The following is an 18,330-nucleotide window of genomic DNA, read 5'->3' on the forward strand; positions in this document are numbered from 1 at the left end:
GAATTCCTCCCTGAGAAGAATTAGGATGAATCTCCCCATTTGTCCAGAAATGGAGACAAGTGCTCAACAAGGCTATTTCTTCACCTCTCCTAATAATGATTTGTTATTATTTGGGGCAGAGATTGGATGCTTTCCAGCTGTTTCATTTCCACAGATACTTGGGTTTCAATCTCTCCTGTCTCTGTAATGGCATCCAATCTGCTATTTATTGGATGAATATTTATGAGGGCTCTGATGAAGAGGCAGATTCGGAGCACGTTTACGACTCATTGGAAACAACCAGAGTCTGGCCCCTAATTAATATGCAGCCTTCTTAATTCCTTGATTAAATTCCAACTTGCAAATAAAACATTTGCAATTCACTTCCAAATTATTTTTTTTTTAATAAAAGACAGTCCCCTTAAAGTTAGCTGATTGCACGTTAAGTGACAAGGCAGGGGTTGGCAAAGGGCACAGAAAAGGTAATTTAAATGGAGAATGTGTATAGGACGCTTCTGAAGAGTCTGGGGACAGGAGGACTAGATAAGGATCCATATGGTAAAACACTCTGCTACACAGCAAGGTGCGTAACAGGGAGGGAAGAGTACACGGTCCTGGGTCTGCCTGGGCTTGGATCTGGTCTTTGCCAGGATTAGCCCCCTCCTGCTGAAGCATGCCCAAATGGGGCTGAGCCCCATTTTTGGCTGCGTTTTGCCAGCGGTCCCCGGGCCAGTGGCAGTGATGCTCTGTGCCGCAGGAGGGACCCGGCCAGCCTTTCCCACCACCGCTCCCTGGGATTTGTTACCCTGCCAAGCCGAACATGCTTTGCTAATAAACAAAAATTGATTTTTATTTATCTTACAAAGCGAAGCCCCATTGCTCCCGCCGCACAGCTTTAATCCTTTCTGCTGTCGATGGCAATAATGAGAAAGACACCTGCGGATCCTGTTAGAGCCGCAGGCCTCCTTTTTAACTATTAAAAGATCAATACCCTTTGCAGTGCTGCTAATAGTTTTCTGGCCCACTTGATTGCGAGGGGACTTGGGTTGACTTGGCCTTAGTTGAAGGTGCCCGATGCAGTTCTGGCAAATTTGCTCAGTCTCCAACACGGAGGGCTCAGGGGTGGCAAATTCCTCTGCAGGTTTGCAGTGGTGCAAGAGGGAAAAAAGAAAGAACTCTTGCTTAAGAAACTTATTGAGAGGCTGAAATTGTCCCCAAGGATGGGAATGAGCAATTGAGACACCCAATAAGGGGCCAGAAACAACAGAAAAACTAACTTCAGCTCTCAAACAATAAGCCCCCGCCAGCGTAGTCCTCATTTGATCCAAAGAAATCAACACATCATTTCAGTTCATTAACAATCCATCTCATTTTTATTGTCCATTTTTAAAAAAGTTGGTGGTTTTCTATTCATAGTTATAAAATAATCCTATTTTACAAAGATTTACAGCTCTGTGAGTGCCCAGCAATGAACAAGGCTGGATCTGGCAAGTCTCTTAAATAATCAAACCACAATTTTGTTGTTTTTTTTTTTTTTAAAAAAAAAAAAAAGGGACAAAAAGGAAATTGGCAATGAGCCAATTCAGCACCAAGCAGGACATAACAGAGTGAGAGGGTTTGTATAAAAGACAATTTATTTCTTTGGGAAGGGGCACAGGGAGCAGAGGGGGCAGGTAACGAACCCCAGTAACGAGGACAGGACTCGGGGCAACCTCTCTTTATTCTTCACCGTCCCCCAAGCTGTGGGAGAGGGGCGATACCTACACCAAATTAAGTTCCCAAGGCTGCGCTTCCCCTCCGGCGGCTGCTCCAAGCCCAGCGCCCTCCCGCAGCCGGGACGGGCAGAGGTCGCTCCCTACGGATTTGCAGTTTTCTGGTCTCTTTGCTACCAGCCCTGGCCCGGGTTTGCCGGCCAGGTCTGCCGCGGTGCCGGTGCCTTCTCAGTAGACGGGTCCCTTGACGGCTCCCGGCTCCGTCAAGCGCGCGGCGGCGTACGCCGAGGCTCCCAGGCAGGCGGCCGGTTCGCAAAACCCCGGCAGGCCAGCGGGACCGGGCAAGCCCGGCCGGCCAGCCTCTCCCGGGGAGCCCGGCAAGCCCCGTTCTCCAGCCTTGCCATCGAGCGCGTGGCCGGGGATGCCGGGGAGACCTGTAACGGGAGCGTGCGTGCTGCATTTGTGGGTGCTGAGCCCAGCCTTTGCCGGAGCAGGGGCTGGGGTATGGGAAACGCTGCTGGTGAGGATGGGGATGCGTTAGCAGAGCAGCACAGCGAGCGAGCGATACCGAGGGGCCAGGAAAGCGGCTGGCAGAGCCGCGGGCAGCGAGGCGGCTACAGGTCGGAGATTTGCGGGATGAACCCGTGCAGGTTTGCAGGGATGAACCAGAAGGTCCCGAGCCAGTGCTGGGCTCGTCGTCGCACCGGCAAGGGGCACGGGGGCTGCTGCTGCCCAGTGGGGACCCACCGCTGCCTGCCCTGGTTGTGCTGGGGGGGAGAGGGGCTTACCTGGGATCCCCGGGGGACCCGGCATGCCCGGGTGGCCGCGTCCAGCTTCTCCCCTCTCACCCTTCTCGCCTCGCTTCCCTGCAGGGAAAGAAACAGGGAGGGAAGGACTCGCTGGAGCTGCAGCGGGAAACATGGACCCTGCAGAGAAGGGGAAGGGGCTGCCCCTGCTCGGGGACCGAGGTGGGGGGACAAGTGTGGCAGGAGGAGGCAGGGTCAGCCCCGAGGAGGATTTTTGCCCGGCACGGTGTGGGTATGGCCACCCACCACCTACCTTTAGGTCCTACGTTTCCAATCTGCCCAGCAGCACCCAGGATGCCGGGGACGCCTCGAGGTCCCATGGGTCCATGAGGACCTTGCTCACCGGGTGGCCCTGGGGGACCGGGGGGTCCGGGGGGGCCCATGGCACCCACTCCACCCAGGGCAGCTCTCTTGGCACTGACCGCCACCTCCGCCAGCTGCTCTGTAGGGCAGAGAGAGGCCGGTGTGGGATGGGACGCGGTGGCAGCCAGCCGGCCGGCGGTGCCCTGCTCGGCCCCTCACCTTGCAGCATCTTCAGGACCACGTCAACGATGTGCTGGTCCCCAGCATCCCGGCCCTGCCAGCGGTGAGAAGAGGGACACGCCGTAAAGGGAGATCATTCCTTCTGTCCCCATCTGCACCCGCGGAGCCGGTCCCATCCCGACCCCCCAGTCCAGAGCACCTCCCTGCACCCTGTGCTGCCTTCCCACCCTTCTTTGTTTTCCATTTGGTCCCAGTACAAGTGCTCCAGCCTCAGTTCACGCCGTGCCCGGCCACACTGCAACCTCCTCACGGTGTTAACTTTCTGCAGCGGCATTTTGCAAGCATAAAACAAGGCTTATATGGAAAAATTCTGTCCCCCGGGCAGGCTGCAAAGGCACGCATTGGAGCTAAGCCTGCTACTGGTGCTATATACGGTGACACATACAGAATTCCTCTTTTCTAGAAAGGTGGGATCCCAGCTCAGCCCTCCTGGAGAGCTCATGGGGAGCACCGGCAGCTCCCGAGCCAAACAGCAGCCATTTCCCAGACGGATTGGTTGGTAAGAAAACGTCGGAGGCAATTCACCTGCAGAGCTGAACAAGCTGGCGGCGGCAGCCCCCGGGTCACCACCTACGCGGTGCAGGTGAGATGGGGATGCGGGGTGCTGGGGGTACTCACCGCTACGCCCCGCTGGCCGGGCATCCCTGGCACGCCGCGCTCCCCGACGAGTCCTCGTGGGCCGGGGGGTCCCGGGTATCCTCGCGGGCCGGGTGCGCCTGCGTCCCCCGAGGGGCCGGGGAAGCCGAGCTCGCCCTGGATGCCTTGCTGCAGTGGGGATGGAGAGCGGCATCAGGAGCGGGGAGCTCAGCCCTGTCCTGAGCACAGGGGCTGCGCCCCGAGACCCCCGAGGACTTCCAGTACCAACTGCCGCAGCCAGGGTCTGAACCCTGAACGGGGTCTGAACGCGATCACTGAAGCCCATCTCCAGTGAAAATACTTTCTCAGTCCACCACCGTGTGGCACGCACCAGCTCCGAGCATCGCTGCCTTCGTCAGGAGGATCGCCTCTGGCCGAGGGTCCCACAGAACCACCCGGCACGAAGGTGCGGGGCGTCCCTCGCTCCCAAGCCCCCAGTCACTCACCTGTCCCTTCGGCCCCGGCTCTCCTGATTCACCCTGGGAACAGAGGACACAAGAAATGCAATGGGGAGACAGCACAAATCTGGAGCTGCAGCTGCGGGGAGGCATACGTACCCCCTCCCCAGGAGCGCACTGCACGCACCGGGGTGCAATGCTGCGGTGCCCGGGGCCACGCTGGGCAGGGACCCACGTCCACCCCACGTCCCTCCACCCCAGGAACCGTCGGCAGGGACCCACCTTCTCTCCCTTCAGCCCTGCGAGGCCGTGAACACCAGGGTCTCCCTAGATGAAAGGCAAGGAGAAACGTGAACCTTCACCGCCAGCACCCGCCTCCTCCGCAGCCACGTTAACCCTCCTTTCCACCCGCTGCGCTCGACCGGGATGCCAGGGATATTGATGGAGAAAGTGCCTGGTGCCAGCGGGTGTCAGCCCCTCCCCAAAAGGTGGGTGTCAGCCCTGTTAAACGCAGGTGTCAGCAATTCCCCACCGATCCCCCAGCACAGGCAGGAGGGTGATGTACTCACAGTACCGCCTTTGGGGCCAGTTTTCCCTGGGGAGCCCTGGAGAAAGGAGAGAGGGGGGGGGGTCAGCCCAGCTCAGTGCAGCTTCCCTGAGCTGGACCCCAGAGCAGCCTGTCCCCAGCAGCCAGGAGCAGTCACCTTGTCTCCTTTGACTCCCGGCAAGCCTTGGGGTCCTGGGATCCCCGGTGGACCCTGCTCGCCCTTTGGCCCCTGAAAAACAAGGTAAACCAGGAAAAATAGAAGAATGAGTGAGAAGAGGTGGTGGGAAGACCTCCCTCCCCCATCAGAGCATCCTCCAAAGGCAATGAGATGCGTGGGCAGCTCCCCATCCCCTCCAGTGGCACAGGCTGCCCCACAGCATCCCAACCTGCCCTGAATCTGGCCTCTGGGGGGGGGGACAGGGCAGAAAACGATGGAGAAGCCTCCCCTCCAGCCACATGGAGAGTAGGGGGCTCTGCCAGGGATGGGCCTCCATTCCCTAGGAAGCCAGAGGGACAAAGGTCACTTTTTGGCTATTTTTCCACCCTGGGAAAGCCTCCAAGAGGGGCTGGGCAGCCTCCTCGCTCTCGCTGGGCTGGGAGGAAATTCCTTTCCCGGCTGGGGCTGCAAACCCAGCGTGGCCCTGGGACCACTAATCCCCGCGCTATTTGCCCCATCGGCTAATCCCTCACCCCGACAGCCAGGCACAGCGGGACGGGACGCGTGATCGACCCCGGCCGCGATCAAAGCGAGAGGTCCGTACCCCGCTGCCCCTCTCCCTCCTCCCCAGCCGCACACCCGGGGCTGAGCATCCCCGAGCCGTGCCAAGGCGAAACCCGTTTCCCAGCCCGGCTGTGGGCACAACTCACCGCTTTCCCCTGCTCGCCGGGGGGACCCACGAGGCCACGCTCGCCCCGGTCACCCTGCGGAGACCCGGGAAGAGAGCAGAGTCAGGGGCAGCTCCCAGCACGGCCGTAAATCCTACGGTGCCCCAAACTCACCTTCATCCCGGGGACGCCCTGCGGTCCCTGCTCACCCCGAGGTCCAGGCTCACCCTAAGAGGGGGGAAAAAAAAAAAAACAAAACCAAAAAACCAGACCAGCTGCCTCTCTTGCATTCGTATGCCATCATCTGCCTTTCGAGGGATGTGTGGCCCTGTCCTTGTCCCCTGCAGCCACGCGAAGGGCTGCCACGGCACCGGGTGGCCAAGGAGGTGCTGGATGCAGGGCTGGGGAAGGGCCCCAGAGGCTTCCCTGCGAGGAAGCTGCTGCAGGGGCAGAGGGAAGAGGAGGGCTGGTGGGGGGGGCATAAAATGCCCAACTTTGATTTCTGTTTGACAGCAAACAGGGAAAAAAAGAGCAAGAGAGAGAGAGCGAGCAACCCCCAGGCTGTGCCCAGGAGGAACATGGTGACGTCTCGGTACTTACGATCTGCCCTGGGGCACCGGTGACACCGGGCTGGCCCCGAGCACCCACTTCGCCCTGCAAACGGGAGACAGAGACGGTTCAGGGACAGTGAGGACAGGGGAGGAGATGGCTGCGGGCTCAGGGATGGAGCGAGGAGCCTGCTGCAGCACCGTGTAAGGTGAGCGGGGCCGCAGGGTGGATGCTCTGAGGGGGTTACTCCATCCTCGGCTGTCCCAGACCCACCTTGTCTCCTGGGCCACCTTTGCTTCCCGGCTGGCCCGGCAAGCCCTGTGGAAACAAAGCCGGGATCAACCCCTGTGCATAGGGCTGGAGGCAGCATCCCTGCTCGGGGATGGGGATGCCATCCCACGGGTAACAGGGTACCTGCCCGGGCAGGGAACTCCCACGGTCCCGTACTCACAGCTTGTCCCCGGTGTCCCGGCGTTCCTGGGCGGCCAGCCTGTCCCACGCTGCCCTGCGAGGGACAGAGAGGACATTACGCACGGCAGACAAAGGTGCAGAAATAAGGTGTCCACGGGTGGGACGAGGGACTCCTGGCCAAAAGGGGGACGCTGCCCTTGACCCGTTGGGGACAGCCACACTCCACAGGTCAGGAGTTGCCACGTCAGGGGCCGGGACCTTATGCCACTTGCCATCCCCATTACTTCCAGCAAGCACTGGTACGAGGAACAGCGTGTGTCCGTTCCGCACCGCCGGCACAAGCAACACCCGGCAGCCCCTGCCCGCAGCAGCTCACCTTCACGCCTGGGATACCCGGGGTGCCGTCTTTGCCATCGATGCCCGGGAGACCCTGCAAAAGGGGGAAGAGTTGCTCTGACACCTCCGAGAGGTGAGGCAAAAGGCTCATGGTGGGGGCAAAAAAAAGGCTGGGAAGGGAAAGGAAAGCTCCAGCCCTGCGCTGAGCCAGGGTGCAAGGGTGCAGGATGGCCCCGAGCAGGACAGAGAGGAACAGGGAGATCTTCTCCTTGCAAGGGGCTCAGCCCTAGATGTGGGCACGGGTGCCACCGGCTGTACTTACATTCTCCCCCTTGGGGCCGATGTCTCCTTGGGGGCCTCGGATGCCACGGCCACCCTAGAGCAGGAGAGAGCACGCGTTGTTTCAGCCGCCCTCTTGGTGCAGGGGATGGAGCTGGGAGAGGGAGGAGATGCCCATCGAGGCACCCCGGGCAGAGCCCCTGTCTGTGCCGGGGAGCGGGGCCAAGCTGGGGAAAAGGGGGTATTGGCATCGCATGGGGCACGGGGTCCCCGGTGGGGCAGGTTACCTACCAGATCTCCCTTCTCACCGGGGTCCCCGGGTGGTCCCTTGGGGCCTTCCCTGCCCTGGAGGGGAGAAAGATGGGGGCTGAGCCATGAAGTGCGGGGTCACCCGCCTGCCCTGCAGCCCCCGGGGATGAGGGAGGGCACTCACCGGCTGCCCGGCCGCTCCAATGGTCCCGACCATCCCCTTGTAACCAGCAGGACCCTGCAAAGAGAGCATGGTGGGGAGTCAATTCCTCCCATCCCAACCTCAGCCCCCGGCCAGGTCTGACCCCACTAGCAAAAGGCAGCGTCCAGCTCCTGGAGATGGCCAAACAGCCACGTAAGCGATGCTCCTGGGAACCGGCCTCCGGCCTGGGAAGCATCGCCATGGAAGCTGGTCCCCCTGACCCCGGAGCAGCTCCTGCATCCCACCGGCGCTTACCGTCTCGCCCTTGGGTCCTGCCATCCCGGGGTAACCCCTCAGACCCTGCGGTCCCTGCGGGGAAGGAAACAACACCCGGCTTAGCTGGAAACAGCCCCCAGGAGCAGCCCAGGGGGAAGCTGCAATTAAAGCAAAAGCCGGTACTGGAAACCAGCCGGTTTTGCCAAACGCGAGGTATTTCAGTCCCGCTCCTCATCCCTAATTCTGCAGCCCCCCACCGGGTGCCTTTCCAGCTGTCAGTTCAATAACAGCAACGGGCCCAAACTGGTGCTGCTTGCCCTGCCAAAGCTCTTGGCTTCAAAGCCATTTTGCCCTTTCCCAGAGTGAAGGGCTCAGCCCGTTAATTGCTTTTCATCTTCAAAGTGCTCAGCAAGCTCAAACAGCTTAAATCCCCCCCCTTTAGTCCCTGCAGTGAGCTGGATCCTGCACCCCCCGTTCAGGTGGGGTAAGGGGGACTCAGTGTACAGGAGCAATTCGTCCCCGGCCGGTGAGTTATCCACATTAACGTGTGCTAATGACCAAGGTGCCTGAGCCAGCGCTGACCACGGAGGTCTCCATCGGGGTGCGGCTTTGCCACCCTCCTGGCACCAGCTCCATGGCTGGGAGGAGGGAGATGGATGGGACGACGGCTTCGCTCCGGTGCCAGCGGTGTGTCCCCGGGAGCAGGGACACACTGGTGTCACGTCCCCAGTGTCTGGGGCCAAGCGCAAACCAGCCGTCCCCAGCCCCTGGGGTACCCGGGGGGGCAGAGCAGCAAAGAGAAATCAATATATTACCGGAGGGCCTGGGACACCTTGTTCTCCGGAGACGCCAACGTCACCCTTGGGTCCCTGGGGAGGGATGGAGAGGAGCGGGGTGAGTGTTGGGGTGGAGCGGGGGTACAAACTGCCCGGGGAACCTGAGACCCCTCACCTGGGACCCAGCAGGGGATGGGGTCAGACCCCACTCCAGGGAGCCACCATGGGAAGACCACCCTGTCCGCCCTCCATTTCCCAACCTCTCCCTCCTCCCTCTCCCACCTCTTTCCTTCCTTCCCCCTTTCTCTCCCCAGAGCCCCCTGCCCTCCGGTCCAGCCCCAGCTCCCCCAGAGTCAGGCACGCCTGGATCCTCATGGGAAGCTGCCGGAGAGGTCGCTCACCTGCCTGCCCTGCCTGCCGGGCTCCCCGAGGGCACCGGGACGGCCTCTGTGTCCCTAAGGGCGAAGAGGAAGACCGTGAGCATCCCTGGGCAGAGCAGCAGGGTCGAGGCAGCATCCTCACAGCTGCATCACCCGGAGCCACCCTGCCCGTGACACCCCACTCTGGGGTGCCCGCTGGTGATGTGGTGATGTTCAGCATCCCACTGGTGACATGGCGGGGCTCAGCATCCCACTGGTGACATGGCGGGGCTCAGCATCCCGCAGGCGCGAGGGCGTGCGGTGGGGATGCTCGCTGGGTTTAACCCTCCAGGTTTTATAGCATAGGGAGCCAGGCAGCGGCACGGCTGGGGCTGGGGCTTCGGCATGGGGCCTTGTCCCCCAGGAAGGAGCTGGGGAGCCATGGGGGGCATCTCCCATAGCACCTTTGCCCCAGGGCTCTCTGTGCATGCGTGTCCTCGTGCTCCCAGGGCAGCAGAGCAGTTCTCCAGCTCCTTGTGCCTCCAGACCAGGGAATGCTCCTCCGCTCAGGCGGAGCATGCTGGAGGTGACGGTCCCTGTTCATTCCCAGGCAGCTCCCTTACCTTCAGTCCCTGCAGTCCTTGGGGGCCCTTGGGACCTGGCGGGCAGCTGGTCGGGCACTGGTGGGGAAGAAGAAGCACAGGTTGAGTTGGGAAAGGACCCAGAGGCTGCCGAGAAGTCATGCTGAGAAGGACGGGCTCCCGTGCCGTGTGGCGAAGCCAGGCTGTGCGGTGACGCAGGGGACCCACGGCTCACAGCATGGTTTTGGCTGGGGACCCTTCTCCTCCCCGCTCTGATGACCCCCAGTTACCAAATTACACTGGTGGGTGTATTTCAGGCCAGGGCAGCACCCGCTCTTCCAGCGGCCATGACCCTGCAAAGGTCTGCTGAAGGGACAAGGTAATGGCAGCTCTCACCAAGAAATCGGCGCTGCCTTCCAGTCCTTGGATGTGTCCTGGAGGGCCCTGGAGGGAAGCAGACCATCAGCATCCACGGTTTAATATCAGCACTGTTTTACAGGAGGGGTGAATGTTACACCTGGGAGGGAGGGGAGCAAGGCACGGCCCGGGAGGTGTGTGCCAGTGCCCGAGTCCCGGCTCCAAACCCTGGGCTGAGCCTGGGTGGAAGCGTCTCCCTCCTGCAGAAAATACTGGTGATGGGGGAGATGATACTCACGGGTTTCCCTGGAGGGCCTGGGGGACCCCGTGGGCCGTCAGGTCCAGGGTCGCCCTAAGAAAGAAAAACCCCAGGAAAGGAGATTGAGGGGTGGAGAGGTGGCAGGGACTGCTGGAGCCAGCGTGGAGAGGGGTGACGAAGCATCAGAGACCCAGGCTGTCACAGTGGGAACTGGGACATCCCTTGGCTGTGAGCTGGGAGGGGATGGATGGCACCAGGGGACCTGGCTGCAGTCACAGACTTGGTCACCGCTCCATTCCTACTGTAGGACCCACTCTCCCATGTTACGGGCTTGTCCCTATTTACCCCAGGAGCCCCAAAGTGCGGAGAAGCAGATGCTGGGGTAAGGAGGGGAGGTTTTCCCACGCCCCCTCGTGACCCCTCACCTTGGGTCCCAGTGCTCCAATCTCTCCGGGAAGCCCAACCTGGCCTGGAAGCCCCTTAAGGAGAAGTGAGACATTCACCAAGTGAGAGAGGTTGAGCCCCGAGACCCCCCCTTTGGGGGTGCTGAGATTTCAGCTCTTCCAGCGCAACCCCGAGCGGGGTCCCTGGCTGCCCGCCCCAGCCCCACAAGCGTGGCACTTACGGGTGGTCCTGGCAGCGAAGGACCCTGCAACAAGAAGAAAGACACAGTTGGTCCAAATTTTCCAACCCCCCCCAAAAAACCACCAGCATCCCTGCCCCGAGCGGAGCGATGCCCACACTGCCACCGAGGATGCGGCTGGCGGGGGCTGGGGCCGGATCCCCGCTCCGCTCCCACCCTGCTCGTGGGTGCTCAGGGAGTGGGTGCCGGAGCCAGGAGTGGGTGCATCACCGGTGCCCACGAGAGGCAGATACTCACGGGGAGCCCCGGCGGCCCTGGGAGTCCAGGCTGGCCCTGCCGGGATAGAAGGAGAGAGTGAGGAGCTGAAACAGGAGGGTCTGGCCCTGCCGAGCCCTGCTCCACTGCTGTGTCAGCTGCAAAAATTCATCCCCCCATGGACCCAGCCTCAGTGCCCCATCGTTGCCAAATACTCCATCACCCAATTCCTGCATCAGTGCATCCCCTCCATGGCGATGGGGCTCGTCCCAGCCTGGCCAGTCCCCGCCGGCTCCAGGAGGGGAAGGTGGGAGCCCAGAGCAGCTGCCCCGGAGCAGCCCCTCACTCACTTTAAGTCCTGGCCCGCCGATGGGCCCTGGCTCCCCTTTTGCTCCCGTCAGGCCCTGCAAGAGGAGAGACGGCAGGAGGTTATTGCCAGCCCTTCTGCTCTCCAGACAGACGTTTTTGCTGGGGCTCTTTCCATCATGAGGGGTCGAGGGTTATTAGTAGGGAATTTGTGCTCGTCACCGCTGTGCAAATCACGCAGCAGACCTGGAGATGCAGCTGGTACCCAGACCCAAGCCCCGATGGCACAGAGAGCCTCGCAGCGATGCTCCACAGCCCCCGTGAGCTACCCTGCTCCGAGACCCCATGCCGGGGCTCGACTGGGACCCTCGCACCGCCGGGCACATCCAGCACGGCTGCTCCAGCCCCAGCAGAGGCACGCGGGGAGCTCAGCCCGTCCGTGAGCCCGGTTATATCAACTCCAAGTCACTCCCGGGCTCCCCTGTCCCCCACTCCAGCGCAGGTGCTGGGGTTTGGATCCCTGCAGGTCATGGCTTGAGCTTCACCCACGGGCTAATTCCTGCACGCTGCCGGGGACGGCGCGGGTGGAGAGCCCCTCGCTCAGTCCGGCTCTGCTCATCATCCGTATTCAAAGGAGCCGAACTCCTTTGCAGGCAGATTAGCCTGGATGAATAATGCATGCTTATAATGACAGTTATTATTCTATTCATTTATTATTGAAGGATAACTAAAGCCTCAAAGATTTATGAAGTGCTGTCCAGAGACACAGGAGGACCCTGAAGTTTGGGTTTCCTTCTGATGAGCGAGTAAATGTCTGATGCTCGCCAGCGCTTATCCGTGCAGCGCTGTACTGGGATGGGGGGGCAGGTACCCAACCCAAACCTTCCTGGGCACCCATCACGCAGCCTTACATACCCTGGCCGGGGTAGCATGGGGCCAGGAGCTGGCCCATCATCACTGCATCAAGGCAGGGCAAGGAGGCAGCTCCATCCCCTTTCTGCCCACCACCTCTGCCCCTGGCTGTGCTTCTGTTGGGAGGGGGACAGTGGGGGAAGTCACCAATGCCACCTACGTGGGTGCCAAGGGGGTGGCTCTGGGGGGGGGGCTGCAAGGGATTGCTCCAGATTTATTGTGGAGGAAACGAGAGCTGAACCAGGGCTCAGGACAGCAGCTGCAGTAAAGGACAAGGAAAAGCCTTTTCATGTTCAGGGGTGTCGGTGCCGTGCTGTGGCTTTCCTGGCACAGCTCTTGCCGGCGTGGGATGGAGGGGGACATGCTTTCGGAGCCCGGGCAGTCGGAGGGGGTGGCAGCAGCCCTGCCTGAGCTCTGCCTGCATTTCCTGCTGTGGTTCAAAAGGTGCTTTCAGCTCCCGCACGAAGGGATTTTTGGCACTTTCTTATGTGCGACAGAAAAGGAGCTCCTGGTAAGAGGAGTTTGCTGAGACCCTGCTGCGGCCAGGGACACTGCGGGGGGGACAGGGGGTCGGTACTCACGTCGATGCCTGGCTTCCCTGGGGGCCCGTCTGGACCAGGGGCTCCAGGCTCGCCCTTGACACCCTTTAAAAGAGAAAAGGCATGAAGGCAGATTGAAAAGAGCTCCTCCAGAAGGGACAAGACCTTCGGCGAGCTGCGGGGAGGCACGGGTACTCACCGGGGACCCGGGGGCTCCGGCAGAGCCTTTGTCACCCTGGGGAAAGGAAAGAAGGTTGTAAAAAGGGGGGTCTGTCACCCCATGGAGCCAGGCCTGGCAGCACAGGGGGGCTCAGCACCCATGTCTCCCATCCACCTCCCCAAGCCGGAGCAAGATGCTGGATTCCCCAGCACGGCAGCCGGGTCAGGATGGGGCCAGTGCTGAGAAGAGAAGGCTGTGCTGGGGTTGTGGGAGGGCTGCGGCTGTTCTGGGTATAAATAGCACTAAAATAACACCCTGGGGCAAGTCTCAGAGAAAGGGTGCTTTCTGCTGGCTTACAGATCTCCCCTCTGTTCAGGCTCTCTCCCCGCAGCCCCGGGGAGGGTCCGGAGCCACAGCCGCCTGTCACAGCCCTTGGCCACGTCGCCGCTCTGCAGGTACCCGACCTGGGTGTCCCGCTGGCCCCCCCAGCACCCCCTCCTCACTGGGCATCTCTGGGCTGATCCCGGCACCCAACCCCTCCGAGCATCTTCTGCTGCCCGGACAGGGGTACCCGAGCACCCCGCACCCAAACCTCCCTGCCGCTGTGCTCCCCAAAAAGCATTTCAGGCCCCATTTCCCAAGGTGGTCAGGAGGACACGGGCTGCTGTCCCGGGAAGGTGGATGGAGCTGCGGTGCGGGAGCTGTGCTCCGTCATACCATCATTGCTGCCCGGGGCCACCGGCAAAGCCGGGGATGCTTCATCTGCCCCAGCCCGGAGCGGGGCAGTGCGGGAACCGTACGGCATCGGCACCCCCAGCCCTCCGCCGAGCCTCTGCCCTGACACAATGTCCCTCTTTGTGCTGCAGGTCCCCTCCCTCCCTCCAGCCCGCACAGGTTCCCGGCCGGAGAGAGCCGTACTCACGTCAATGCCATCCACTCCCGGCACTCCTGGGGGACCAGGGGGACCTCGCGGGCCGGGTTCTCCCGGTGGCCCTCGCTAAGGGGAAAAAGGGTCGGGACCCACATCAGGAAGGAGCAGCCGGAGCCCGAGCCAGACAGCTCGCCACCAGTGCGTGCTGGGGACCTGTCTCTGGAAAGCTGGGATGGAATCAGCACCCCAAGGCATCAGAGCTCTGCCCCTCCCCACGGGTCCTCCGCTGCCTGGCCTGTGCCCCCCCGGCAAGGGCATGGATGGAGAAATCCGGGAAATCTCCCCCCACGCCGGCACAACCAGCTCCCCAGCCCCTGCCCAGTTTCTACCCCATCACTGCCCACTCCTGCCCGGGTGCCCGCGGGGCTCCTGCCCCGACGGAGCGGGGTCTCGATGGGGTGATGCGAAGACCCCTCTCGGCTCGGGGTGCAAGCCCAGCACCAGGATTTCTAAGAGGACTGGTAGGATTTAGGTGCCTGAAAGCCCCAGTACGAAATGGGGACCCCGAGCCCCTCTGTGAGAGCACTCCTGCCTGCACCGGGCTGGCTCGCTGCCCGGCTCGCTGCCTGCTGCCCGCAGCACCGCTCCACAGCATCGCACAAAAGCACCATTCAGCCGGCGGCAGGGGAGCTCCCCGAGCAGCCTGGCCCCCGCTTTGAGGTTTGCACAGGACTCTGCCGGAACAACTTTGTAAAGAAATCTCTGTTACCCTAACGGGGTGTTTGGGGGGAAGAGACTCCGGTCCTGGAGACCGAACCCCTGGTGTTCCTGGAAATGAAAACCAGACGGGCTGGCTGGGGCTGCACGCCTGCGACTCCTCCGTCCTTCCAGGCTTATTTATTTTAAAGTGAAATATATAAGGATGAGAGGTGTTGCTGGTTTGTTCACAGAACTAGGAGAGCCCCGGCTTCACCTTGGAAGCAAATCTCGTGGTCGGGGTGGGAGCGAGCACCCGTCCCTGGGAGCATCCGTGAATGGAACCTTTGTCCTCCCCAAATGATTTCCAAATGGTGCCTTGTTCCAAGAGCTCCTACGTCCCCCTTGCTCCGACCGGAGCCCGCTCCCCTGGCCAGACCCTGCCACCACAAGCCCATGGGCATCCCGGGGGGTCTGTTTTAGGGAGGCAGCTGCCCCCCCAGCTCTCTGCAGCGAGGCTGTCTGTGCCGGCAGGCAGCTCAGGAGACACATGGGAAGAGTTTTATGAAATTTTTTCTAAAAATCTGATTTTTTGCAGTTGCAAGGCGGGGAGAGTTTGTCTCTTTTTGGGTGGGATCCCAGGAGGAACACCGCCTGCCCCTCTTGCAGCGCTCACCCCGAGGAGCAGAGGGACACCTTCCCTTCCTTCACTTCTTTCCAATACATTTTCTCCTGTCCCTGGGTGAGTCCGGAGAGCCCGCCAGGATCCCCAGCCCCCAGCACCTCCGCCACCGGTGTCCCCCCCGCTGCCCTGCAGAGCCCCAGGACAGCCCTGGGAGGGTCAGAGCCCCCCAGAGCCCTGCTCAGCCCCCCTCAGCCCGGCTCTGCAGCGGGTCCCAGCAAAGCAGAAGCAAATAAGCATTCTCCCGGGTGATGGGAGACAGATGATCTGGTGGCTGGTGGGGAGGGAAACAGCTGAGAGTCCCCCATTGCTGCCCGAGGGGAAAATAAAACTAAACTCGTTAGCTAACAAGTCCCAAACTTCAAGGCGTGCAGCCCAGCCCTGTCCCTGTCCCGTGGGGCGAAAGGCAGCTTTCGCTATGGAGAGGTCCCCGTGGGTCAGGGCTGTAGGTCCCAGCTGGGGGCTTCTCCCACCTCCCACAGTGGGGCAATCCTGGGAATAGCAAGGAAAAAGTGCTGGGAAAATAAGCAGAAAGTCCCAGGGGTGCTCAGCACCGTGAGCGAGCGTCTGTGACGGTGCGGGGGGGGGAGATGGAGACCATCCCCTCTCCGTCCCCTCTCTGTCCCCCATCCCAGCCCAGCGCAGAGGGGGGGGGACCGAGCAGAGACTTACAATCTGGGCCAGGCAGAGGCAGGCGGCTTGGAGCAAGAGCCAGAGCTGGAGAAGAGGGGAGCAGCCGGCCATGGCGAGGGCGGCCGGCACCAAGCGGCAGTGGCCTCGTCTCGCCGCGCTCAGGTATGGCAGCAGCCCCGACTGCACAGCCGGACACCGGAGGAGGAGGGGGCTCATTAATATGGAGCAGTGGGACGAAGGCAGGCGGGCAGCCCCGGCCCCCCCCCCCCCCCCCCCGCTCAGGTGAGCCCGTAGCTATTTTGGGCTGCACGGCGGGATGCTGCCGGAGGCTTTGGCACGATGGCGGTGGAGGCTTTGGCACGATGGCGGTGGGGAATTTGGCACGATGGTGGTGGAGGATTTTTGGGAGAGGAGGGGGACGAGCTGGGGGGCTGCTGTCGGAGCTGCATGGCGAGACCCCGGCCAGGACATCTGCGTGGGCACCCCCAGGAGTGCCAGCGTGTCCCCTGTGCTGTCCCCATCGCGATGCCCATGCCAGTGCCACAGGGCATCGTGCTGCCCGGGGGCTGGGGCTGCCGTTGCCCCCACACCCCGTGATGGGTCAGCACTGGGAGCAGGTTCCTGCCACCGTGGGGAGGGTCCTGGGTGATTTCTGACGTGTCTGACCCAATTTCTGCCCTGTGAGCCCCCGTGCAGCCCCAGGCAGGGCGGCCACCCCACTGCGGGTCCTCGGGCACCCCCACGAAATGCACCCGTGGCCCCAGTGTGGCACTGGGAGGGGAAGGGGGGCTGTGCCAGGGGGTCACCCGGCTGCTCCCCGCAGCCCTGGCAGGGCACGAGGCCTGTGTCTGTGGGGGCACGGATACCCCATTCATCACCCCCCCCCATGCCCAGCTCCCCGCACCCGGCTCCTGCCTTCGCTGGCAGCTGCCCCCCGAACTCGCCGCCCCCCCCAGCCCTGGAGCGGTGCAGCGCTCCCAGGGAACGCGGGGATGATTCATCTTGGTGATTTCTTCCTCCTCCTCACGGAGGGCTCGAAGGCTCCGTGACGAGCCGCTGCAGACTGATTCATCGGTATTGGGGGGGGGCTCAGTGCCCCCCCCACCCCAGAGCGGGCAGGCTGCTGCCTGCACCCCAGCGCGGGTCAGGGGTGGCAGAGCAATGGTTTGCATCCTCTCCGGTGGGCACGGGGCCATCCCAGCACATGGACCAGTCGGGACTGGTGGTGCGTTGCTCTGGGCTAGTATCTCCTCTCCGGTTCTTTCGCCCTGTGTCCCAGCCCGGCTCAGGGAGGGCCGATGGGATCCTGCCCTCCCCGCTCCTCCGACGGGCAGCGAAAGCTGCTCCGAACCTCGGCGGCAGCAGGGAAGCGCTTCCACCAAGACCTGGTGTTCTGAGACAAAACTCCTTTTAGCTCTAGGCTGAGAGCACCTTGTTTTCAGAGCATCTAAATTTGGATCTTCACCATTCATGGAGCTGCTGGGATATTTCTGCTTGTGCCAGAGGCAGATGCGTCCCAGCACCGCCAGCGAGCCCAGCACCTTTCTGGGACACGAGTGTCACTTTTGGAAGAATTATGTAATTTCCAAGTGTCTCTCAGATTACTACATAGTGACTTTTTTTTTTTCTCCTTTTGATGCCATTGCTCATTTGATTGCACCTTTTCATGTATTGCCGTTTCTCACATTCTCCCCCCAGCACCTCAGCACGGGAATACCGGGGTTTGGTTTATGATCTCCATCTTGTTTAAAAGACTCAGTCTTTTTCTCTCCCATTAATTTCACCGTGGGATCCAACCGGAACACTTGCCTTTGACCAGTGGTCCCCCCCACGTTCCTGGGGGTGAGGGTTGCAGGGTCTGCCCCGCTGCCCTTGGGGTCCCCCTCCCCAGAGGAGCGGTGGGAGGATCGGGCCCGCAGTGACCTGGGCAGTGCCGTGTCCCAGACTGCCAGGACAGTGTGAGAGATGGGGTTAGGAGGAGCTGGGCCCCCCCCACGGCCCCGGCCCCACGGGCTGCTGCAGGCCAGGGCCCCAGGAGAGCCGTGGGGCAGCCCGGAGCCATGGCCGCCTCCGTGGGGCAGAGATCTGGGGCAGAGCCTGGCCCGGGCAGGGATGGAGTCACTTGAGCAGGGACCTCGTCCTCCTTCTTCTCTCCCCTCTGCCTCCTCCAGGGAGCCCCCCTCTGCTCAGCCCCCCCAACCCCCCCGCACCCCACAGCCCCCCCTCCATCCCACAGCCAGCACCCCCAAACCACCAACCAGCACCTCCAGGACCCCCCCCCCAACCCCCCGCACCCCACAGCACCCCTTCCAGCCCGCAGCCATCCCCACCAAACCCCCACCCAGCACCCCCAACCCCCCCAGCACCCAGACCCTCCCCACCCAGCACCCCCCAAACCCCCAGCACCCAGACCCGACCCTCCCCACCCAGCACCCCTGCACCCCCACCCAGCACCCAGACCCTCCTCACCCAGCACGCCGAACCCTCCCAACCACCATCCTCGCACCCCTCACCCCCCCCTCCCCCGTCCCCCCCCAGCCGCCGCCGCCGCCGCAGCCCCACGCCCCCAGCTCCGCCCGTCACGTGACCCTGCCCATTCATGCCTCTCCCCCGCCACCGCCCCTCCTCCTCCGATTGGCTCCCGCTGGCGTTGCCGCGAGGTTGACGAATCAA

The 18,330-nt window shown here is 62.1% G+C and overlaps 1 protein-coding gene across 1 annotated transcript; it reads right to left on the reverse strand.

Annotated features, from left to right (window-relative positions):
• Positions 1-1,517: 1,517 nt before the first annotated feature.
• On the reverse strand, positions 1,518-15,920 carry COL9A2 (collagen type IX alpha 2 chain). The gene is made up of 32 exons (XM_030039870.1): positions 15,697-15,920; positions 13,698-13,772; positions 12,815-12,850; positions 12,658-12,720; positions 11,209-11,262; positions 10,901-10,936; positions 10,646-10,669; positions 10,446-10,499; positions 10,060-10,113; positions 9,801-9,848; positions 9,447-9,503; positions 8,866-8,919; positions 8,504-8,557; positions 7,728-7,781; positions 7,455-7,508; positions 7,313-7,366; positions 7,065-7,118; positions 6,783-6,836; positions 6,447-6,500; positions 6,269-6,313; positions 6,047-6,100; positions 5,621-5,674; positions 5,489-5,542; positions 4,779-4,850; positions 4,644-4,679; positions 4,357-4,401; positions 4,123-4,155; positions 3,659-3,805; positions 3,020-3,074; positions 2,751-2,939; positions 2,480-2,557; positions 1,518-2,125 (listed from the first exon to the last, which is right to left on the reverse strand). The coding sequence occupies exons 1-32, from the start codon at positions 15,871-15,873 to the stop codon at positions 1,920-1,922; spliced, it is 2,178 nt and encodes a 725-aa protein (XP_029895730.1). The 5' UTR covers positions 15,874-15,920; the 3' UTR covers positions 1,518-1,919.
• Positions 15,921-18,330: the final 2,410 nt, after the last annotated feature.

The sequence above is a fragment of the Aquila chrysaetos genome, chromosome 16 (assembly GCF_900496995.4).
Source record: "Aquila chrysaetos chrysaetos chromosome 16, bAquChr1.4, whole genome shotgun sequence".
Lineage (NCBI taxonomy): Eukaryota > Metazoa > Chordata > Aves > Accipitriformes > Accipitridae > Aquila > Aquila chrysaetos.

Excerpts from the sequence above, each read along its gene's own strand:
- COL9A2 (XM_030039870.1), bottom strand. The coding sequence starts at position 15,873 with ATGAGCCCCCTCCTCCTCCGGTGTCCGGCTGTGCAGTCGGGGCTGCTG. Across the intron at positions 5,675-6,046 it reads CCGGTGCCCCAGGGCAGATC|GGTGAGCCTGGACCTCGGGG; the intron begins GTAAGTACCGAG and ends CCCCCCTCTTAG. Across the intron at positions 4,680-4,778 it reads CGGGAGTCAAAGGAGACAAG|GGCTCCCCAGGGAAAACTGG; the intron begins GTGACTGCTCCT and ends TCCTTTCTCCAG.